Source organism: Giraffa tippelskirchi, chromosome 3 (assembly GCF_054371585.1).
Source record: "Giraffa tippelskirchi isolate mGirTip1 chromosome 3, T2T-mGirTip1v1.2.pri, whole genome shotgun sequence".
Taxonomy (NCBI): Eukaryota; Metazoa; Chordata; class Mammalia; order Artiodactyla; family Giraffidae; genus Giraffa; species Giraffa tippelskirchi.
This window is the reverse complement of record NC_137277.1, coordinates 12,479,962-12,504,076: the sequence shown is the minus strand read 5'-3', so window position 1 is coordinate 12,504,076 and position 24,115 is coordinate 12,479,962. Positions and strand designations below refer to the sequence as shown.

The following is a 24,115-nucleotide window of genomic DNA, read 5'->3' as shown; positions in this document are numbered from 1 at the left end:
AGGGCTGGAGGGATCTGTGTATGAGACAGGGTGCATGAGCTGAGGCCCTCTTCCAAGAGAGGTCAGGGTGGATGACACACGTTCCAGCACATTCCAGTTTGCAAAGCCTCAGCGGCATCTCAGTGAATCCTCACAACAGCCTGGGAGGTAAATCCTGTCTCCTTACAGATGAGGAAACTGAGGCTCAGACAGGGGGCCCATAAGTCAGTAAGTGGTGGTGAGGTGGGGGGTTTGACCCTTGTCTGACTCCAAATCCTGCATTGGGGCTATTTTGCTCCACCGTCTAGATCCCACCCATGGATGATAACCAGTTCATTTGAGCAGAATGTGTTTACTCATGGGACTTTCCTAGTGGTCCAGTGGCTAAGACTCTGAGCTCCTAATGCTTGGGGCTCAGGTTCCATCCCTGGTCATGGAACTCGATCCCACATGCCACAACAAAGATCAAAGATTCTGCGTGTCGCAATTAAGACCTGGCACAGCCAAATAAACAATACATTTATATTATTATTATTAGCCATGCTGCTGCTGCTGCTAAGTCGCTTCAGTCATGCCCGACTCTGTGCGGCCCCATAGACGGCAGCCCACCAGGCTCCGCCGTCCATGGGATTTTCCAGGCAAGAGTCCTGGAGCGGGGTGCCATTGCCTTCTCCGATTATTAGCCATACATATATTTTAAATGTGTTTATTCAGCACCCACTGTGTGCTCCGCATAGAACTGGGCACAGAACAGTGTCACGTCTCTCACCTGGAGAACGGTATAATGGAATGGGCAGGTCACAGGCATAGGCAGAGAGGACCAGCCAGCTTAGAGACCATCCTGGTGGAGGTGAGAAGACCAAGTGAAGGAAGACACAGAACAGGGTGGGCTCAGATGACCCACAGACCTCAAAGGGCTGTCCTCTGGGGAGGATCTTTATGAGACAAAAGGAAAAGGAAGGGCACTTCTGGGACAGAGATGTGACTCAAAACACCAAAACCCGAGGAGCAAAGAGGGAAGAGGCCAGGGATTGAGGTCCCAGCCGATGCGTTTAGATCCCACAGGCAATGAAGTGGGGACCAGCTGGGGGCCTACACAGGGCCGCCCCCCACCCCCAACAAAGGAACCCTTCAGAGCTGGAAGGAACACTGCTAGGGGGTCAGCTGGCACAAAATGAAAGCCCACAGGAGCCTCCATGGCCCCGGGACGTGGAGGATCTCACACAGGATCCCGGGGGCTGAGGGTCCAGAGAAATCAGCCAGGGGTAGGGGTGCTTCCAAGTCCTTAAGGCATTCAGACCCTCCTCTTTTCACAGAACACGCTGCACCACAAGGAGAGGATCAAAGTCTAAAAGTTGATGCCACATTCGTAGCCCAATCAGTCAGCTGATTCCTGGGCATTCCCTCCTCTTTCCAGGCCAGGAAGACCTCAGCATCCTCCTGCTTCCCTACCCACCCCCACAACTGCCGGATTCACCGGCTGCTTCCACTCATGGGTGCCTCTGCCTAGTGACACCTGATGGGAGACCCTCCCCATTCACTCCAGCCTCCGGCTGCCGTGTGGGGCCCCGGGACCTGTGCTCAGATGCTGAGGGAGCAGCCCCTCACCTGCCTGGAAGCCCCCAACCTTCTCTGCTCCAAGAGAAACAGCCTCTGTTTGGGCATCACAAACGTCCTACGTTCACATCACCACCTTCAGCCCCTCTCCCAAGGCTCCCACATCGCACTTCTGTTGTGTGGCCAGATCCGGGAAAGTGCTAGAATAAAGCCCTGGCCAGGATGGAAAGAAGAAGACAGTCAAGCCTGTGGCTTCTGGGGATAGAATAGAGTCAGTCCCTGGGGGTCTGTGAAGGCCAGCAGACACGTGGGGAAAGTGACTCCACGTTGTTCATCTCAGAAGTCAGGGATGAGACCCCCAAAATCCGGAGGCCCCTTTATAACCCTACCTAATCTTCGGCTGCTAACCTCAGGAATCTTTCGTTTACCGGATAACCTACCTGGCTAAAAGCGATCACAGGTGTCCTGCCTGCAAACATTTCCCAGCTCCCACAGGGACCCCAGCGAGGTCCTGAGGGCGGTGGTACCAAGCATTTCCAGGATCTCTCTGGCTGTTTGGAAGCATTGCTGACTCACGGGTGATTGTTCTGCTGTATATTCTCAAAGTCCTGCCTTAAAATCTTGGTCTTTCTGGGTCTACCACGAAGGTGCTGGCAACTGCCCTGTCCTGAGTTGGTCTCGCTTACTAGGGCTCCGTTATGCGCATGCGTACACGCTCTCTATTATGTAGTACGCACACCTAGAACCCAACCCTGCCATGGATTTCCATCTCTTTGGGAAAGGTAGTGGATAAGCCAGGTTCTCATTGGGGTGTAATTATAGGTGACAAGAGGTAAAAGAGCTGCCCCATCCTGAGTAGTGAGCAGCACTGCCTATCACAGGCTGATCTATCTGACCTGAGTCCAAGTTCCGTTGCTGCTGCCACTTCGTGTCCTCTTGGGAGGACTTAGCTTCCTAACCCAAAAAATGTAAACATCACCTACTTAATTTTTTGGCCCCGCCCTGCAGCATGAGAGGATCTTAGTTCCCTGACCAGGGATGGAACTCGTGTCGCCTGCAGTGGAAGTCCGGAGTCCTAACCACTGGACGGCCAGGGAATTCCCAAACATCATTTACTTTACAGAGACTAGAGGGAGGTGTCATTGAAAGGATCATAATCCCTGGTATAATAGACAGTAGTTGCTGTTGTAAGTGCTAACACAGACCAATGCCATTCTCCACGCCAGGTACTGTTTCACATACTTTACACTTATTAACTCATTTAACCCTCCAAATGACCCTGTAAGGAAGGTACTGCTATCATCACCCTCATTAGGGTGGGAAAATTGAAGCATAGAGATTAAGTAATTTGCCTGAGGTTACCCAGGTAGTTTGGGGGCTCATCCAGTCTGGCTCCAGAGCCTGCGGTCTTAACCACCAGCTCTCTGGGTGCAGCTGGTGGAGAGGTTCATTATTCGGTGTTCAGTGGGGACTGAACACCCGCTTATGGGAACCCAGAGAGGTGAGTGTGACATGGTCCTTGCCCTGCAGAGGCTCCCAGACTCACAGGGAGACAGATACCTAAAAAGAAAATTATAGGAAGCCCAATGCAAGAGATGCAGTCTACCAGGGGTGATGGAATTAGGCTTTGTAGAAATACCATGGGAAAGGTCTAACACTGGCCAGAGACATTCATGTCCCCAGGCTACAACAAACAGCTGGGTCTGGTTTCTGCCAGCCTTACAGGAAAGGGGATTCGACTAAACTGACCAGTTGATTAGCTGATGGCTTCATTCGTTCATTCAACTCAAGACCCTCTGGGATAGGTGCGCTGGACTAAACTAGTTCACGAAGGATGATTTTTTAAAAGTCAGGGGAATTACAGTCCAGTTGCTGAGAAGAATAAGATCATAAAGACAAACTGACATATGAAAGGGTCCGGAGAATCTTCTAGATCACATCTTCCAAACAGTAAATATTTTTGGAAAACAAACTAAGCAAAAGATCATCCCTGCAAGCCTCTCTGTGTTGCCAACATGCTGAGAAGATACTAAGAATATGCTAATGAGCACCATAAACACCAAGAGGCTGGAAGTAGCAGGTGGCACTTCCCAAACTTATTTGACCCCCAAAGCCCTTCTCAGCAGGATTCTGTGGGACTGTGGTATAAGAAGCACAGTTTGCATGGCACCCCACTCCAGTACTCTTGCCTGGAAAATCCCATGAACGGAGGAGCCTGGCGGGCTGCAGTCCATGGGGTCACTGAGTCAGACACGACTGAGCGACTCCACTTTCACTTTTCACTTTCATGCCCTGGAGAAGGAAATGGCAACCCACTCCAGTACTCTTGCCTGGAGAATCCCAGGGATGGGGGAGCCTGGTGGGCTGCCGTCTATGGGGTCGCACAGAGTCGGACACGACTGAAGCGACTTAGCAGCAGCAGCAGCTGTGACATAAAAAAGGTGTGCAGAAGAGCTGAGAGAGAGGATGGAAGTTAGACTGGGAAGATTCCCAGAAGATGACAGCTCTGAATGGAGTTTTTAAAAATTCCAGGAAGGTCATGGCCAGTTGGAGGAGTGATGGAAAAGAGTTTTTTGGTCAGGAAAGGGATCCTAAGACCGCTTTATCTTTATAATGGAGGGATTCCCTAGTGGCTCAGATGGTAAAGAATCCGCCTGGAATGCAGGAGACCTGGGTTCAATCCCTGGGATGGGAAGATCCCCTGGAGGAGGGTATGGCAACTCACTTCAGTATTCTTGCCTGGAGAATCCCCATGGACAGAGGAGCCTGGCGGGCTACAGTCCATGGGGTTGCAAAGAGTCGGACATGACTGAGTGGCCAAGCACAAGGAAGTCGAATTTTGCTCCAGGGCAGGAAGAGAGGATGAGTAAGGAACGAGCAGGGAGGACAGAGATGCCAGCAGGTGATGGCAGCCACATCTGGTCTCTGATGTGCGCTGAGGAGCTCATGGCTTTTCTCGCAGAAGGAGGGAGTCCCTGCAGTTTGGATAAAGGCTCAGGAGAAGAAGTCAGCTCTGGTCTTCCCTGAAGTGGCACCTGAGAGATGTTATTGCTGTGACTCAGGCAGGGTGGGTGGGGAGGGAGTGGGGAGGGAAATGTGCCCTGGCTCTGGTGGAGCATTAAATCATAGAAGAGAAGGTACACAGTATAATGCAACAAGGGCTTACTATATAGAACAAGGAACTATTATGTAATAAACTATATGAAAAAGAATCTGGAAAACAATATATATATATATATATAGATCAGTAAATAATTTCACTGTAACCTAAAACTAACACAATATTGTAAATCAACTCTACTTCAATTTTTTAAAGTTTTAATAAAATAACAAAAATAAACAATATATATATGTATATTGTCTAGGCATTTCTAGCTGGGAAAACTATTATTTTTGAGTGATGGAATAGGGAATTCCTTGGTGGTTCACTGGTTAGGATTTGGCCACTTTCACTGCTGTGACTCAAGTTCAGTTCCTGGTTGGGAAACTAAGATCCCGCAAGCCAGCACAGCATGAGCAACATAAATAAATAATTAAATGATAGAATAAATACACAAAATTCAGGATGTGATCCTGCCTGGAGGGACACAGGGGGATAGGATGGGGAGTAGACCACAGACAGATATAATGACCTTGATCATATGCTGGTTCTTTGGGGGTGTGGCCAGGCCCTGGTTTTCATCTCGTTATTATATCCTGTATTTATGGTATGTTTGGGGCTTTCCAGGTGGCGCTAGTGGTAAAGAACCCACCTGCCAATGCAGGAGACATTAGAGACGCAGGTTCAATCTTTAGGTGGGGAAGATCCCCTGGAGATGTGGGTTGCATGGCAACCCACTCCAGTATTCTCCAGCCTGGAAAATCCCCATGGGCAGGGGAGCCTGGCGGGCTATAGTCCACGGGTTCACAAAAGACTAGGACACGAGTGAAGCAACTTAGCACGCATGCATGATATGTTTACTCTCTCGTATGCATCAAGTATCACATAATAAAAAATATTTTGTATCAGTCTGCAATCAAAAATATTTATAAGAACAGAAAACATTACATGGCCTCTGTGCCTCAGTTTCCTCACCTTCCTTCCTGTGGTCCAGCAGGCTCTTCTCCCCTGGAGGATGGAAGGGCACAGTGAGTGCCATCCCTTGGTCAGCCTGCATTCAACCCCAGACCACCTGGTACCCCAACCAAACTTCCTCACTGCGCTTTGCAGAGATGAAATGGCCAGTGCTGAGCTGTTAACCAGAGCCATATTACACTTACAAAGACCAGTCCTTGGAACCCCTAAAAAACTCCAACAGTCACCACCTTTGATTGATGATTCACCTCCTGAGAACTGGAGGCCTTTGTAAGTCCTGCCTGAACAGGACACCAGAACACAAGGTCAGACCGAAGTCCACATTGCCTTGACTCCACCTAGTCGCAGACTTTTGCTGCATCCCATCACCCACTTTTTTTTCGACACGGCTTATAGGGTCTTAGTTCCCTCACTGGGGATTGAATCCAGCCACAGAAGTGGAAGCCATGGAATCCTAACCACTAGGCAACCAGGGGACTCTTACTGCCAACTTCTTACTTTTTTATCTTATTATTTATTTATTTATTGGCCTCACCACACAGCCTATGGGATCTTAGTTCCTCTACCAGGGATCAAATTCAGGCCCTTGGCAGAGAAAGCTGGAGTCCTAACCTTTGGACTGCCAGGGAATTTCCCCACTGTTTTCTTCAAACAGGTTAATTAGTTGGGATAAACCAACATAAAGCAAATGGCTTTCCCTCAGTATGGCCTTTCCTGTATTGGAAGGAATTCAGATCTTTCTATTCCAAAGAAGTCTGGTCTGGGATAAAATATTTTATGACCTTTGTTGCTTAAGAATGACCTTTAGAACATCCTTAACTTATTCAATTCTTCTTCATCTTTAACTTGGTTCCTGAGTATTATTTCATTTTATTCTCACAACTGCCCTGAGATAGTAATTTTTACCCCCATTTTACAGATGAACAAATTGAGAGTCAGAGTTTTGTTTTTTTTTTTTAACGGCATAAACAGCTTTTAAGTAGAACTGAGATTCACACCAAGGCTAGTTTGACTCCTCTTTCTGAAACATCATGCTGCCTTCGTGCAAAGAGGCTAGAAGCTCAGAGATGGACTCTCTAGGAAACCACAGAGGGAGGGGAAAGGTTGTCCCAGAGAGTGGGAACCAGCTGAGCCCAGCTGGGAGCTTGCTTAGAAGGAGCTCAGTGTGTCGACCAACCAACCATCCCCGTTACCAGCTGGGCTCCTGCCACCTTCAGGATCACGTGTGGGGCTCACTAGGGATATGGAGACATGCAGCGCAGAGTCCTGCCCTCTCTCAGTCAGAAGGGCTGACTTTCTAGTTGGGAAGACAAGACAGATTCTTGGAAAGAGGTAACTAGTGACAAGGGCCACAGGTCTTCCCGGGAGAGCCTTGCAGAAGCAATGGGAATCTAGTCCAGCAGACTGAGCCTGTGACTGGCAGGTGACTCTTCATCCTACAACTCATCTTAGAGGATAACATGTGTGCCCTGCGCTATCCTTGTGATGTGGGCACAAAGGTGATGGAGACCCGGTCCTGCCTGCAGGACACTCACAGTCTAATCAATGAAATGGAAGGGGCTGAGCTCGGGCTGAGTGTGAAAGAAGGCAGCAGAGAGAAGGTGGTGCCTGAACTGTGCTTCGAAGAAGGAACAGGAGTTCACAGAAGTCATTCTGAAGAAGGTGGGGAAAACGCACAGGCCAGGAGATGCAAGGTCATGTAAGAACAGCCCAGTGATGAAGCAACACCGATGACAAAGCGTGGATACCTCGAAATCTCTCACATGTTGTATCCCTTACTTTTTGTTTTGCAGAGAAAAAGCTAAGGTTCAGACAGGTCCAGGTCACCCAGATATTAAAGGCAGAACCATCCAGAGTCCAGGACTGTATCACCCAAAGTCCACGCTCTTACCTGTGCAGCTGAAAGTAGGTCACAGGGTGAAAATGTTTGGGTGGGAGGTGAGTTAGGGTGGAGAAACAGAAAGAGGCTAAATAATTCTGGATTTTACAAGCCATACTAAAGAGGGCAGAAAGAAAGTGAAGTCGCTCAGTCGTGTCCTACTCTTTGCGACCCCATGGACTGCAGCCCACCAGGCTCCTCTGTCCATGGGATTTTCCAGGCAAGAATACTGGAGTGGGTTGCCATTTCCTTCTGCAGGGGATCTTCCCAACCCAGGAATCGAACCCAGGTCTCCCGCATTGCAGGCAGACGAAAGAGGGCAGAACGCCACCTGAAACACCACCTGAAACTAATACAACATTGAAAATCAACTATATTTCAATAAACATTTTTTTAAAAGTAAAAAAGTTTAAAGAGGTAAAAAAGTTAAATATAATAAAAAAAAAGGAGAGTAGAACATCACAGTCAGAGCTGCTGGCTGAATGCTCTTCTGTTGGACCATTTAAAATGACAAAAACGCACTAACATGTAAATAGGTAGCCAATGGGAATTTGCTGTAGGACTCAGGGAACTCAAACTGAGGCTCTATAATAACCTAGAGGGGTGGGAAGGGGTGAGAGGTGGGAGGGAGATTCAAGAGGGAGGAGACATATGTATATCTTGGTTAATTCATATTGATGTATGACAGAAATCAAACCAATATGGTAAACCAATCACCAATCAGTTAAAAATAAATTTTTTAAAAAAATGACAAAACCAGCTAAATATGAAGGAAAAGCCTTTGAAGCCAAGAGTGGGTGAGACAAGGTCCCAGTCAAACAAAAGGGACTTGAAGGTAAGAGGTGACCGCACATGGTGAGGCAGCTAGAAGTGCTTCCAGTGTATTGGATTGGCCAAAAAGTTTGTTTGGGTTTTTCTGTAAGATGTTAAGGAAAAACCTGAACAAACTTTTTGGCCAACCCAGTAGAAGGATGTCAACCCACCAAGTCAGGAACATAAGATGATGCAAAGGTGGACAAAGTAGGGCTTTTCCAGATTCTGTGCTAGTCACACCCTGAGGAACTCCATTTCCTGTCCAAGTCCCCAGGCCTGGTTGGAACACGTACAGGGTCTGGGATGAGAGTACTAAATGAAGTCTCATCTACCAGGTGCCCAATATTTAAAGGATTCATGTCAGGTTAACAAACTGTTAAATAAAATATATTTTCTGTATATGAAATAGGTAAACTACAAGTTTCTACCATATAGCACAGGGAATTATACTCAATACCTTGTGATAACCTATAATAGAAAAGAATCTGAAAAAGAATATATATGTATGTATGACTGAATCACTTTGCTATACACTTGAAACCAACACAACATTGTAAATTAATTATAATTCAATAAAATATATATTCTATCCAACTCAGTGTGCTGTACACTTATAATTCATGTACTTTTCGGTAGATATACTTCAATATAAAAGTAAGCTAAAAAAAACTCTATCATCTTATCTTGGTAAAAGCCTTATTCACCACTTGGAAAGCTAGGTTCTCCATGGCATTCTGAGCTAGAAAGTGACATGGAAACTCAAACCCAGGGCTCTGTGACAACCTAGAGGGTGGGATGGGGGTGGAGAAGGAAGTTCAGGATGGAGGGAACATGTGTATACTATGGCTGATTCATGTTGATGCATGGCAGGAACCAACACAGTATTATAAGCAATTATCCTCCAATAAAAATAAATTATTTTTTTAAAAAAAGGAAACAGAAAAAAAAGAGAAAGTGACACGGAGAAAGCCAGTCCCCAGCCCGCAGTCAGCAACTTGCTCATTCCTGCTCCACCCACACTGGACACCCTGACTGAACCTCCAAGCTACATCCACAGGCCCTGCAAATGGCCTCCCATTGACCACCTCTCATCCCTAAGGGCATACCCACCCATCAGCATGGTGCCCTGATGGGATGAACCCCAGGCTGAGGTCTGCCCAGCCCAGAAGTAGATTCATAGACAATGGAACTAGGCACTTCTGGGTGCCTTGGGTATATTTCTGAGTACCAAGAACATGGCTAAGGGTGAGATGTTGTGGGTATGACCTCTTGAACCCCAGACGCCTGGCCCTGCAGGGAGGGGTGTAGCCTTAAGACACGAGAGTGAAGCCCTCAAATCTGAAGGGCCTGGCAGGATCCCTTTGCCCTGGTCTAATACAGTGCTGTGGGTCACAGCACTTGCAAGAAGATGTAGAGAAGCTGGAGAGAGATCAGGAGAACAAGATGGATAAAGGTATGCAGGAGACTGGATCTTCTGGGAGGGAAGACTCACTGAGCAATGCACCCTTGTCCTTGAGTGCAAGCTGAAGTTACCATGATGCTCATGACCCTAGAAAACCAAAGGAGAGAACCTAGTCTTGGACTAAGTCAGGAAAGACTGCAGTCAGACCTGAGGAGGAAGTTCCTGGCTGTCAAGATGTGGTGTTACTGATTGTAAAGCCTGGATTCAGGCAGTCTGTGTCATGGTTGGAGCTCTGGGCTTGGCCAGCTGTGAAGCCTTGGGTAATGGAGTGGCTTCCTCGGGGCCTCAGTTTCCTCATCTGTAGAATGGGGATAATAAGAGTATCTGCCTCCTGAGGCTGTTATAAGGATGCAGTCATGTGTGTGGCATGTTTCCTCAGCTGACTGGTAAATCTTGCCTCCCCCATTGGCTTCCCAGGTCCTTGTGTGGGCTCTGTGAGCCTCAGTTTTCTCACAGATAAAATGGAGATGAAGGGACCACCTGGTGGTCCAGCGGCTAAGACTCCACACTCCCAAAGCAGGGGGCCTGGGTTTGATCCCTGGTCAGGGAACTAAATCCCACATGCTGCAACTAAGAATTCATCTGCCACAACTAACAGTTTGTATATTGCAACTAAGGATTCCGCATGCTGCGACGAAGATCAAAGAGCCCATGTGAAACTAAGACCCAGTGCAGCCAAATAAATAACAAAATATTTTTAAAAAAATTTTAAAGTGGAGGTGAAGATGCCAATCTTATGGGGCTCTTTTAGCTTCAAGGACAGTGTCAAGGTCTTAGACTCCATCCTTACTGATAGCTGAAGAAGGCTCCAGAATTTCTCCTGCAAGCTTCAGTTAAGACGGACCACCACGGCTGTGGTTACACATTCTCCTTCCTGAAGTCCAGGGGCTGAGGAGGGTGGTCTCTAGAGATGCAGAAGCAGAGAGGAGGTGAGAGGCTGAGAGAACACTTTGCTGGCGGGTGGGTGAGGCCAGCTTGGCATCCCTCGCCAGCCATTCTCTGCCCCTCCTTGAGGTTCCATCTTTCGGAAGAGGGCTTGGCATTTCCCAGGTCAAGCCAGTGCCCCTCTAGGGCTTTGCTATTGGGAAGGGCCTGGCTGGCAGCAAGGGATCTGGTGTTTGTCATGTGTGAGGTTCATTCGGCCAGCCTCCCTCTTCCTTCCCACCTGTGCCCACAGCGACAACAGTTCTCGCGATGGCTGGGGGTGAGGGCTGGAAGCAGGCCAGCTGGAGAGGCAGGGAGGATGCTACCAGGGCACCCTGTCACTTGCAGAATGGCTGCAGTAGCACTGGCTGGCTTGAGGGGAAGGGAAGGTGGGAGAAACCAGGTGTGAAAGGAGCCAGGGAAAGAGGAAAGCATGATCATTGGCCAGAAACAAGAGCTTCCAAAGAGAAAAAGTACGTACCAACTTCAAGTTTAGAATGAAGCAGATCTTGGAGAAATGAACAGATGGTGACTTCCCCAAAGACAAGGCTTTTGTAGACTTGGGGGGAAATTCTGATGATAAAGAAACAGAAACTAATTGGAATTTCTGCAATCCAAAACTATTAATATCTGGTCAGGGCCAACTCCATGATTTTTTTATGTATGCCTTACCTCTTTCCAGAAGGATTTGTTCTTTTGGTTTTTGGCCACACCACATGGCACGGAGAATCTTAGTTCCTTTCAACCAAGTGTTGAACCCCTGCCTGAACATGGGAAACATGGAGTCCTAACCACTGGACTGCCAGGGAAGTCCCTCCAGGATTTGAATTGCCTGACAGCAAATATTCATTCTAATAACAGCAAATATTTATTGAGCATCTACTATGAACTTGCCCAGCATAGAGAAGGTTGTGATGTGGGAGACAGAGCCTGCCCTCAAGGAGCTTGTAACACAGAACACATGGATTGAATAACAAAATGAAAAGAGAAAATCAGGATCAAGGTGAAGAAGACGACAAATACAGGTGCAAGGATTGAGTTTACGTTTGAGTTTTCTAAGTCTAAGTCAGGACTTAAAGGGAAACATACTTGAACAACAAGGAGAAATCAAGCTAGTTCCTCAGGGAGAAATCTAGGTGAATACTGAATTGTAAAAGTCAAGTAAAAAATCATCTATATCAGAAACATGAACATAAGAATTGGTTTGGGAAAGAAAGAAGATTCTGATTGTTTTCTACTATGTGTGATGGGATTGGATGCAAAGGCGCATAAGGGATGAAGAATGAGAACTCTTACAGCTGAAAGTAATGTGAGAGGTGACAGGTCATGACTCTACCTCCTTCCAGTTTAATAGGTGAGAAAACAGAGGGCCGGGAAGCAGTGACTCACCCAAGGCCATCTCCCTCCACCCGTACCAAAATGGTCACAGGGCCACTACTGCCAGCTTCGTATGTGTAGAAAGCTCGTCAGTGACTTGCACAAGTGTCCAAATAAGAAACCTCCCAGGGACTTCGCTGTGGTCTAGTGGTTAAGAATCCACCTGCTAATGCAGGGGACGTGGGTTCCATCCCCAGTCTGGGAATATCCCACGTGCCTCAGGCAACTGAGCCCGTGCACCACAACAAGAGAAGCCACCTCAATGAGAAGCCCATGCACTGCAGTTAGAGTAGCCCCCACTCACTACAACTAGAGAAAGCCCAGACTCAACAACGAAGACCCAGTGCAGCCAAAAATAAATAAAATAAAAAAGAAAACTCCCAGAGGTTCAGAAATAGTATTAACAAACCTAAGGCAGTAGCTTTCAAGTTGAAGGTCAAATGTAATCTTGACTGAAAGTCATCCTTTGAGGACCAAGCTAGAATATGAATAAGTAAATCCTTGCTCCATGTAAGAACTCCACTTCTGCGTCTGAATGGCAGAGGAAGGGAAAAGCTCTAGCCCCAACAGGGCATGAGTCCAGAGTACAGGCTTTAAGACCTGAGTCCTCATCTATAAAATGGACAGAGTTTCGTTCTAACTGATGATGTGTGTATAGACACCAGCATACACACAGCATTACCAAACATACTGACCTGCTCCTCGATGGGGAAACAAGTCACGCCAAATGAGATTTTTAAACTAAGACTCAGACATGTAAGCATCACATGAGCTGTTGAGGAGAAATAGAACGGTAATAGGAAATATTTGCAAATGGAGTCGGAATGGAAAAAATTCCTTGGGGAACTGAGACCATGGAGACGAGGCTCACTTTAGCCCCTGGGACGGTGGCCCACTCAGATCAGGGGCTGCATCCTCTTGGGTGCCCTTTGAACCTCGGAGCTGTTAGCCACTTGGGGCCTAAGCTGAGCGACGGGAACCAGGTTCGGCTACCTTTCAAGTCAGCAGAACAATGTTCCCAGAGCCATGGGTCACACCCAGGGATGAAGTTTTAATTCATTCTGCTCCTTAGGTCTGCTCATGACACTGTCGTGATTCACGTGTACAACTGGCACTCTTAGGAACCTCTGTTGCCCACGTGCCTTTACCGAGTGTATTACACACAGCATGGAGTTATGTTTTTGTTTACTGACCCCCAACATATGCTCGGCACTGGGGGACGCGGGCACAAGGTGACGAGAACTCATGTGTGAGGCTTCTCTGGTGGTCTAGTGGCTAAGACCGTGAGCTCCCAATGCAGGGGGCCTGGGTTCAATCCCTGATCAGGGAACTAGATCCCACATGCCGCAACTAAGAGTTCGCGTGCTGCAACTAACGATCCCGCGTGTCACAAATAAGACCTAGCACATCCAAATAAATAAATAAATAAATAATAACACATGTGCAGTCTAGTAGAGAAGCAGAAGATGCCCATGGCCCATGAGAGAGGGCGCTGGGAATATAGGGCATGGCTGTCCTGGGGAGTCGATGGGGAGAGAAGGGAGGGATAACATATTCTCTGCTTGTTGGACAGTGGATCTGGAATCTCAGACTCAGAGAGAGAGGATTTTGATCTGGGTCTCAGTGGCGCTGGTGGTAAAGAACCCGCCTGCCAATGCAGGAGACGCAGGTTCAATCCCTGGGCCGGGAATATCCCTTGGCGAAGGAAACGGCAACCCACTCCAGGATTCTTGCCTGGAGAATCTAATGGACAGTGGAGCCTGACGGGCTATGGTCCATGGGGATTAAGAGTCAGACACGACTGAATTGACTTAGCAAGCATGCACTCAAAGGCAAAATGGAATATGAGCAGCTGAGTGTGGGGAAAGGAGAGAGGAGATAGCAAAGTGTTTCCATGAACACGCACAGAGGGGCTCCTGGGGGCTTATGAAAGGTACACCTGACGTGGAGGTGCCTTTCTGCCCACAAGAAGTGCAGAGCCATGGGAGGTTTTAGAGCAGGGGAGAGACAGCCTCAGAAAGTCAGGTTAAGGGGACTTCCCTCGTGGTCCAGTGATTAAGAATCCATCTTCCTATGCAGAGGACACAGGTTTGATCCCTGGTCGGGAAACTAGGATTTCATGTGTTGCGTGGTGCAGCCAAAGAAAGAAAGAAAGAAAGAAAGACAGCCAGGTTAGGAAGATACGTGGTGAGGAGCTGGACAGGATGTGAGAGGCTGGCTCACTCCCGCCGCCATAGTCCCTATTTGCATTCCTAATGGGCCCTGTGCGGAGATTGGCTTTCCTCGCTAGCCCAGCTGGCTCTGGCAGATAAGTGGGACTCTGTGCCCAGGGGCAGGGCGCTTGGTCCTGTTGCTCCCATCCCCCTCACCATCCCCAACACACACACACACACACACACACACACACACACACACACACACACACACGGTCCTTCCTGTTTTTCCAGCCTAGCTAGAGTGAATTGTCTCCCAGTATGCTAGTCTCCATCCAGGTGACAAGGATTTCCTGATGGCCACAGGCCTCAGAAGAGCCCTCTGACTCCTGGCCCTTTACCCTCACCCCTCCTCATCTCTCCTCCTACCTTCCATCACCGTGTCCCTGCTTAGGAATCCCATGCCTGGCTGAGCCCAGGTCAGGTCTGCAATCTCTGCACTAGTTCGGGTGAACCTGGGCATGATCTGTGGCCACTTGACCTCCGACCTCTGCTCCCTCCCCTCTGTGCTCCCTACTGAACCTTAAGACCACTGCAAGAAGGGGCTGAGAAACCCCCTGTCTGGGTTCCATTCCTTCCTCCTCTGCTGGAAATATCAAATCTCTAAGCTCAAAAACTCAGAGACTCCTGGCAGGTCCATCATCAGCACTCTTTGACCAGGGATTGTATCTTACTCCTCTTCTCTGGTAGGATTAGCAATGATAAAGAGGTTTTCTGGAAAGAAGTTGATGCTTCTCAAGGACTTTTGTAAAAATTCTTCCTTCTGAAGCTCTTAACAGCCCTGCAGGTGGGCAGGGCAAACGGCTTCCTTATCATCACCCATTTTGCAGATGAGAAAACCGAGGCCTGGGGAGGTTAGAGACTCATGCATGATCTCACAGCTATTTGAGTGTAAAGTTTTGTGCTCAACACTCCCCACCCTGCCCTGAGGTCACCTCTTAACGACACCACTTGCCCAACCAGACACAGATAATCCGAATAGCTAACAGTCCAAGGCCAGCAGCTTGTCCAGCTGGGTCCCAGAACAGCAAAGGGATTTGCATAATGTCACACTGCAACCAGTGGCAGAACCAGGTCTCAGGTCCCCTAACTCCCTGCCCAGAAACCTCCCACCACCCCACACTGCCCCATCTTGTCTCCCAACATACTTCCCCTAGATGTATGGGTGTGCCTGACATTGCTGGAATTTACTCCACACACATAATGAGGCCATTTTGAGAAGGTCCGCCTCAGGGGGAACCAGAGAGCTGTCTAGTGTCCCCATCTTGACCCCTGCCAACTCCTCCCGGCTATGCACGCCAAGCTGCAACAGATAAACAGAGTCCATCAGCCTGCGCTTCCCTACCCCCTGCCCCCGACACACCTTGCTAGCCTCAAGAACGAGAGGTGGAGTTTGGGGTTTCGAAGCTGTGAAGAAGGCTGCACGGGAATTAAGAAGCAGTGGAGAGATGTCGCGGACTGGTTGCCGCACGGGTCAGTGTTCATAGAATCCAGACGTCACTACCGCCAGTAACCGATCGAACGAGAGGCTGCTTGTCTACAGCACTGAAGTGATTTTCATTTAGCAGTTGACTCTGGGAGATAGTGAAGGATAGCAAAGCCTGGCATGCTGTGGCCCATGGGGTCACAAAGAGTTGGACACGACCGAGCGACTGAACAACAATGACAAGTTGAATTGTAGTGACTCCCTAAGATACCAGTTTAATGTGAGGATAGGAAAGTTCTCACCTTCCAATGCAAGGCTGACCCGGCCTGGAGAACCTTCTGGATCTAAGGCAACCGCTGTGCCATGTACCACATGTTGCCTGATACCAAAAAAGTGGGTCTCAACCTCTGAGCACAGAGCCAGGTCCCCAGCTTCTCAGCCCACAGCCCACTGAGAGTCAACCAACAGAAAAGGAGTCAAGGTGAAGGAAGAACCCAGAAGCAGCCATAAGATAGGCCCCTGGAGGGAAAGTATGGGGTTGCGCCCTCAGGAAGATTCTAGAAACCCTCTGCCCAGGTGGGTTAGCTATATTCAGCTGCCCAGGAGCCGAGAGGAGACCAAGTGATCTTTCAGGCAATCCCGCTTCCCAGCCCCCTCTGCATCCCAGACCCCCCTGCAGGAGTGCAGGGAGATGGGACTCTTCCCTTTTCCTCTACCCCCTCTCTCCCAGGAACTCTTCCTGCTCCCTGTCCTAGTCTCCCACTGAGAACAGGGAATTCCCTCTCCAGCAACAGGAGACCCGGGGACTGGCCTGGAGTTGGGGTGGCTCCAGCGACAAGACCTGGAGGGGGGGGGTGGGAGATGCTCCCCTGCTGCTGCCCCACTCGTACCTCCACCCCCCAAAGAATGTAATTAAGCGGCAGGCCTCTGCCAGGAGCCAAGCTTTCTGCCTTCCGTCTATAAATCACCTCCTGAATCATCTCTCAGCTCCTGGAGGAGTAACTTCTCCTCAGGCTGCTCCAGGCGGCCCCAATGCCACTCCCCCCCACCCACCCTCACCACCCCGGGAACCTGCCTCCCCCACCCCTCCCTGGTCCAGCCCAAGGTGGCTCCAGGTCACAGCTGGAAGTGGCAGTAGCTCAGGAGTCCAGCAAAGTGTGGGATGGGAGGAGGAGGGTTAGGGGAGAACACACTGCCCTCTCTGCTCCCTCTTTCCTGGGCCGGCAAACAGCAGAGCTTAGGTTAGCCTAACCTAGCTTCCTCAGGTTAAGTATAGAGCCTCAGCCTCCTGGTCTCCAGTACCAAGTTAAAGGGGCAAGTTGGCTCTGAGGATAAGGAGGCTCAGATGGTAAAGAATCTGCCGGCAATGGGGGAGACCCGGGTTCGATCCCTGGGTTGGGAAGATCCCCTGGAGAAGGAAGGGAAAGGCTACCTACCCACTCCAGTATTCCTGCCTGAAGAATTTCAGGGAAGAGGAGCATGGTGGGCTGCAGTCCATGGGGTTGCAAAGAGTCAGACACGAATGAGTGACTAACACGCAAATACACACACAGGTAGGGTCAACCTGGGAAAACTTCTTGGGAGAGGCAGGTTTAGATCTAGAACTTAGAGGAATCAAAATAGCTTGCAGACAGGGGTAAAACTAACATGTATATAATACTTCCAGTATGCTAGGCATTATTCAGAAAGCTTTACCTGTATTCACTTATTTAATCTTCACAACAACCCTATGAGGTAGAAACAGGCACTGTTCTCATTTTACAGATGGGGAAACTGAGGCTCAGAGAGGTGAACTTGCTGTAGGTTACCCTCTACTACAGGAATGTGAACGCAGGCAGTCAGGCTCCAAGAGGAATGTGAGTGTTCAGGGAAAATGAGGTTTGGAGGTGTAAGCAGGTGGACGTGAGAGCTTTGGGAGTTGGGTCAGACGGGGCTGCAGAATGAAAGGGCTGGGCTGCCTAAGGGAGGCTCTGTCTGCAGGTGGCCCGGAGGGGTGGGGGAGGAAGGCTCCCGGGGGAGTGTCACTGGGATTCACAGCCGTGAATCAGGTCCCTGTTACAGCCCTGCAGACTCCAAGAGGCAGAAGAGATCCCTCAGGCTGCCTAAGAAAAATGAAGCCTGGAGGGAGGCACAGAGAAGGAAAGGGACTCATCCTAGGTCACACAGCCTGTCAGTGGTGCACTCAAGCTCTGCCCACTTCCGGACACACAGTAATGTGAACAGGTAGATGTAGCATCAGGGTGGTACTAACCTTTGAGGAAGGGGTTAGGCTTACCTGGTTCCCTAATTAGAAATAGGGAGTAGAGAATGTCCTTTCCCTCCCTGGTGGCTTTACAAGGATTCTGTGGCTTATGGCAGGATGGGTGGAAAAGGCTAGAAGGCCAGATGTCCCTCAACCTCTGGGCTGACCATATTCTGAGACCAGAAAAGTCTTCCTTTTCCCTCACGCTCCCTGAAAGGGTCTGTTAGCCCTATCCTCCTCTGAGAAGAGCTGCCTCTCCTGCCCCAACCCCAGGCTCCTTGTCTCCTGCTCAGACCCAGGAGAGATCTATTCAGAGTCTAGAGAGAACCTCCAGGTCAGAGTTCCCTTCCCCTACCCCTCGCATCCATAACATCTCCATCCTACCTCTGCCTGAGCACCACCCATGTTTATTAGCATTAATTTCTGTAGTGGGCAGGATGGGAGATGCTTGCTTGGCCGAGCCTGCTCCTTGGGGATTTCTACCTAGAGCCCTCGCTGTCCACCTCACTTTCTGAACCAGCGATTCAGCAAGCATCCCAAAGCCAGACGGTGTGCGTGGTGGCAGATTCTAGCTGGGTTTGCCACTGGGAAAGCTGCAGGGAGGGAGGGAGCATGCCTGCTAGAGAACGTGGCACCCCAGTCCAGCTCCTGCCTCTTTTGACCTCCATCCAAAGTTCTTCCCACCAGGCAAGTGTTCCAGATCCTTCCCAGATGAGAGGCCCTCAGATTACCTGGGGTGAGGGTGATGCTCAGGGCCCAGATGGACCCACCACTCACCTCTTGGCCCCACAGATGCTGACAAAATACTCTGAAATTCTGGGAGAACTTTCCCTGACTGCTACCCCCTCCCCCATACCTTCCCCCCATATATTAAAAAAAGGTTCTTTGGAGAACATAACTCAGCTCCATTCTCCTGTTTGTGCAGTGCAGTGCTCAGTCGTGGCCGACCCTTTGCAACCCCATGGACTGAATCCCACCAGTCTCCTCTGTCCATGGAATTTTCCAGGTGAGAATCCTGTGGTGGGTTGCCATTTCCTATTCCAGCATTATAATAATATTTGACCTGGGTTTTGCTCTTGTTGCCGTTTGTTGCCGTTTCAATGGTTGTTGGTCTTTTTTCTTTATTTTTTCAAGCAAAATGTGGTCCCATCAGAAAGATCAACAACCACTTTTGCTCCCCTTGGACAGCAGGCCCCACCCACAGTGGGGGTAGGGTGGGCAGGAGGGTGGTGAACTCACTTCCAAGAGACCAGGATTAATTTCCCACCACCTCCCCCCAGGGTAAGGCCTGCCCTGGAAGGGAGACCACCCGGTTAAAGCCTGGCCATCCGATCTGGTATCTGCCCATCTGTCTGTGTGTCTGTCTGTGGGATCAACAGCCTCCAGCCAGCTCAGCTCCTCGCCAGCCCCAGCCCCAGCCAGCTGTAATTCCTGCCTGTTACAAGTGTTAACACCTGGCCTGGGGCCTTCCTCCCCCGCAGTCTCCAGGTGCCTCTCTGAGCCCAGCCCACTGACCCCCACAGGGTTTGACTGAACATGTTCACAAGCCTCTGAAAGGTGGGTGGAGGTGGGAGTGGGTAGGGGAGGCAGCGGGACATCTGACAGATGGGGAAACTGAGGTAGGGCTCAGGGCAAGTGCTCGAAGTGGGAAATGGCTCCCAGGATGGTGGAGAGAGCTCAGCTGTTCTTATTTTCCAGATCTCTGCCCTCCACTTCTGCTGAGCATTTTCACCCAAGCTGGGAAGCAGAGGTAGGCTAGTGATTCCTGCTAAAGGAAACAGAGGCCCAGAGGGCTGTGTCCCACAGAGGTGGCTCCCGACCCCCAGCACAGGCCCCTTCCATCATCAGGGCCTCCGCCTCTGGAATGCAGCAGGCACTAGGCTGGGCTCTAATAAGACTGTTCATTTTTTCCTCCAAGAAGGAGAAGAAAGACAAGTTCCTCCACCAGGTGCTAACTGGGACTGACAAGAATTATAGAAATCAGTGCTGCTGCCACTGCTTCCTGTCCCAACTCTTCCACTACCTGGCTGCAAGGCCCTGGAACATCTCTTCCTTCCATGAACCTGTCTAATGCCCCTCCTTGTTGCTTGGCCTTCTGGTCTACCTTCTGGAGGCTTGGGCCAGAGCAGTGCGGAACATGCAGGTGGGGTGCTCTCCTTGACGGGTGGCACAGATGGAAATCCCAGCTGAACAGTTTCCCTTTAAAGTCCCTCCTAGGGAATGTGTGAGCTGGGTGGGCCGAAGAGGGCAGGCTGTGATGGGCTAGAGAACTGGAATCTCGCTGCCCTGGGGGCAGAGTAGAAACAGGAATCTGAGGCCTGTCTACTCTACTGTCCCTGTCCCAGCCTCGGCCCCCTGCTCCGGCCCTGAGAACATGACACCCTCTGCCCTAGCTCCAAGACCAAAGACAAACGGCGTAAGAAGGGAGGGCTGGTGACATAGTCCTCGGGCAGACAGGATGACCTTGTGCCAAGCAAGGCTCTGCACCTCCCCTTGCCCATGCTGCCCAGCCCCAGATCCCAAGTCCCTGAGCCCCTTTCAGCTTCCTCTTTAAACCCTTGTCTCCTGCGGGACTATCCCTGCAGGACCATGGATGCCCACCAAGCCCCCAAGCTTAGAATGTCACTCACACTTACAGGTCATATGACTGCAAACATATCCACAGCCACTTACAGGACATACGCCTGCAAACCTATCCATAGCCACGGGCCCAACCATGGTCACTGCTACCTGAGGACAGGGTCTCAGGCAGACCTGGACACAGCCCTCACACTCATACTCACAATCAGGTCATGGCCATGAGCACTGATATCTATGCACAAAGACATCTGTGGAGCTTTCCCCTTATACGGTCATGAAGGCAAGTGTACACATGCGCATGCACACGCGCACACACACACACACACAACACTCACATGCCCAGTCATGAATACAGTCATGCAGTGTCATCAGCAGACACAGGTGCTGACCTCTACATGGGCACAGATACTTCTAGACTTTCTCTGTCACACATACACATCACAGAATCAGCCGCTTGCCAACACTTGTATGCAGAGACGTAGTACACCCTGGGCTATGGATTCCCCCAGGCACATTTCACACAAGTTCACATCCACAGTCTCCCATTTGCAGGCACGGATGCTCCTTCACACGGAGGGACGCTAGTGTACAGATGACACTCCTTAGGGTCATAGACCTAAACACACATACACACATACCACTCTGCCCAGACAAAGCAACATCTCTGTCCCCCTCCCCAACACCAAATAAACCATGTGTCCAGCAATTAGGGCCAATGTCCTGGCTTTCCAGGTTTTTCCAGCATCTTCCTATTGGGTGGTCCCTATCTGAATGATCCCCAGTACACCACTACACAGCATACCTCCACCCCCTCCCCACCAGCACTGCCCCCCAAAAGTGCTCTTGTCCAGCTCATAGAAGAGGGGAACCCAGTCTTTCCCCCTTGGTTCCTGCAGCCTATTGGTCTCCAAGCTTTCTCTTCCCACCCTCCCCACCCACCCCAAGGTCCCTGGGAAAGCAGAGAACAGCATCCCCTTGGCTAGAGGATGGGAAGAGGATCGGGAAGGGCCAGTGAGGCAGGACTGGTTTCTGCAGCAGCCTTCCCCCAACCAGCAAAGCCCCCAACCCGGAATTCCTGGCTGCCCCCGCCACCCTGGGGACTTCTTTATGTTCAGGAGGCCTCGGATCAGCCCACCAAGACCGGAAGGAATGGCTGGGCAGAAGAAAGACTTCCCCTTAGGTGTCTGTCCTGGGAGCAACTCTCAGCACCCTCTCTATGAAGCCCCTTGGCCATGCCCTGCTCCTACTCCAATCCTGCCCTCCCAAACACCCAGACACAAATGCTGCCACCCCCAAACAGCTGGAGACAGGCTTGGGGTGTGACCCCCAAATCTCCTGGCTCTGCTCCTCCTATCCCAGGCTGGGCAGGGGATGGTTAAGAAGGGAAAAGGGGACATGCAGGTGGCATGCCTCTCTGACTTTCATCCTGGGGCCACAGACCCTCTGCTTACTCACAGATCCCAAATTCTTCCTCCTCACCTTCCACCCCCCCACCCCCACCCCCGGCCGAGGCTCTCCTACATCCAGGAGGGGAAGATTCTTTAATTAAAGTTTTCCGGAATGCAGGGGGCTGGAGACTGAGGAGAGGCGGGGTGTAATTTAGAGAGCTGGTTTCAGTGTGTCTTTCCCCTCTGGCCTCTGGGACCTGCCGGGTAGCGATGAGGCCGCTTGGGAAACAAGGGGACTCCCTGGAACGGGGGCTCCCAAGGGGCTGTTAATTCCATGGCCAGTTCCCCCATACAGGCACAACCCCCACCCCAAAACACCACTCCTGGTTTCCCAGCCTTATTTACTAAAAATGTCTTTTGTATCTGCATTTCTCAGGGACTGAATCCTCCTCTCCCTCTCTCCCTTTCTCTTCGGTCCTTGGTTTTTCCAAAAGGAACGAATTTGACATGGAGAATTGGGTTTTTGGTCAAAGAACAAACCCACCCCCCTCCCAAACAACTACATTTTCAAGGAGCCCCGCTTTTGCCAGGATGGACAAGCAAGAAATGAATTAAATCCGAATTCAATGGCATCTCGGATCAGCACATACCATATTCACTTCTGAGGCTCAAGATTAATCTAGAGCAGAGTGGGGAGAATCTGATGAAATCCACCCCCCACCATTACCCTGCCCCAGGGATCCCTGAAGCCATTGGGGTCTAAAATATGAAGGCACAGGGGGATTATTGTGGGGAAATCTCTTGATGGAGGCGCCGGAGGAGATGGGGGTGGCAACGAAGGAACAGGATGATTTTGCCCATGAAGACCCCAAAATGGAGATGAGGAGTGGCTGCGCCCCAGGGACCTCGCTGGATTTCCAGAAACCCAACTGCAAGCAAATGGAGGGTCTTCAGGGGGCCCCCAGATTGGGACGAGTTGAGGGTTAGGATCTAAGAATAAGAGACCTTCTGAGATGGGGAAAGTCCTCAAGCCTCTGCAACGACTAGCAAGGAAAATGGTGCTTATCAGAGAAGCCAGGAGTTGGATTCTAAAGGCGATACCAGCAGAAAATCCGGGAGTGGGGGGGGTGGGTAGTGGGCGAGTGGGGAGCTGGAGGGAGGTAAGAAGAAAGGAGCCCCAGCCCTGCCGCAGCCCACCCCCAGTTGGCACCCCCCCCACCTCCCTGGGGCTCCGCGGAGAAATCGGGCCGCGGGCAGATAAGAAGCGAGTCTTACCACCAAATTGGGTAGCCGGCGAGGACCCTGGTGCCACAGAGCAGGAGGCCGAGGAGCAGCCGGAGCAGGTGGGGCTCCATTAGAAGCGGCGCCGAGGAGGAAGTTTGCCCGCGACCATGAAGAGGGGGAGCGACGCCCCCAATAGTTGGAACAAAGTCCACTTGAGATTGGAAATGACTTTCGGGCTTGTCAGAAGCGCACCTCCACCCGCAGCTGCCCCCCTCCCGAGCCCAGCGCTGAGCAGCCGGGTTTGAGGATGTCAGCGAGCAGCCAATCAGCGCCCGCGGCCTAAGGTAAGAGATGAGTCTGTAGTTCAGCCTGTCAATCACGCGCCCCTCCCGCCCGGCCCACGAGTCGGGCTCGGGGAAGGGCATCGCCCAGCAAACTTGGGCAAATCCCGCGCCCCGGACCCAGTGGGAACTTGAGGGGGGACACGGCACCTCGGACCCTCCGTTGGCCCGGGACCGCCGCGGCCCCCCGCCAGCCAGGTTTAGGGAGCCGGGGCTGTAACTGGGGTGTTCACGTGGTGCCGGGCTGGCGTGGGTATTGACGGGTGGCTCCTTTTCTCTGCAGAGACCGTGACCTCTAGGGACTTGGGCCCGTGAGGAATCGAGAGTAGAAAGCACAAGGATGTTTCCAGAAGCTTCGCTCGGGCAGGACAAGATCCAAGGGTCTCAGAGGGGGTTGGGAAATGCTACCCCTCCCAGCCTCCCGAGCCTGCGAGCGGGCCGGGCCCCTCGACCCGGCCGCGGGAGGTGGCTTCCAGGGTCTTCGAGAGGCGAGCGGAAGGGTCCGCGGAGGCTCGCTGGTCTGGCTGCGGGCGGCGCCGGGGGACTGAGCCGAGTGTCATTTGAGTCTTTTGTCAGGGATCAGATCGGTATCGGGACCTCCTGCTGCCTTTGCATTTCCTGCAACTGACACCAGC

General features: G+C 50.8%; 1 protein-coding gene across 1 annotated transcript in view; it reads right to left on the bottom strand.

Moving 5' to 3' along the window:
* The window catches only part of WNT3 (Wnt family member 3), a 52,336-nt gene extending 28,934 nt beyond the window's left edge, over window positions 1-23,402 (bottom strand). Inside the window, exon 1 of the mRNA XM_081576434.1 lies at window positions 23,191-23,402. Coding sequence (XP_081432560.1) covers window positions 23,191-23,270 — 80 coding nt within the window. The 5' untranslated portion in view covers window positions 23,271-23,402. The remainder of the gene's footprint in view (window positions 1-23,190) is intronic.
* Between the last annotated feature and the right edge of the window lie 713 nt (window positions 23,403-24,115).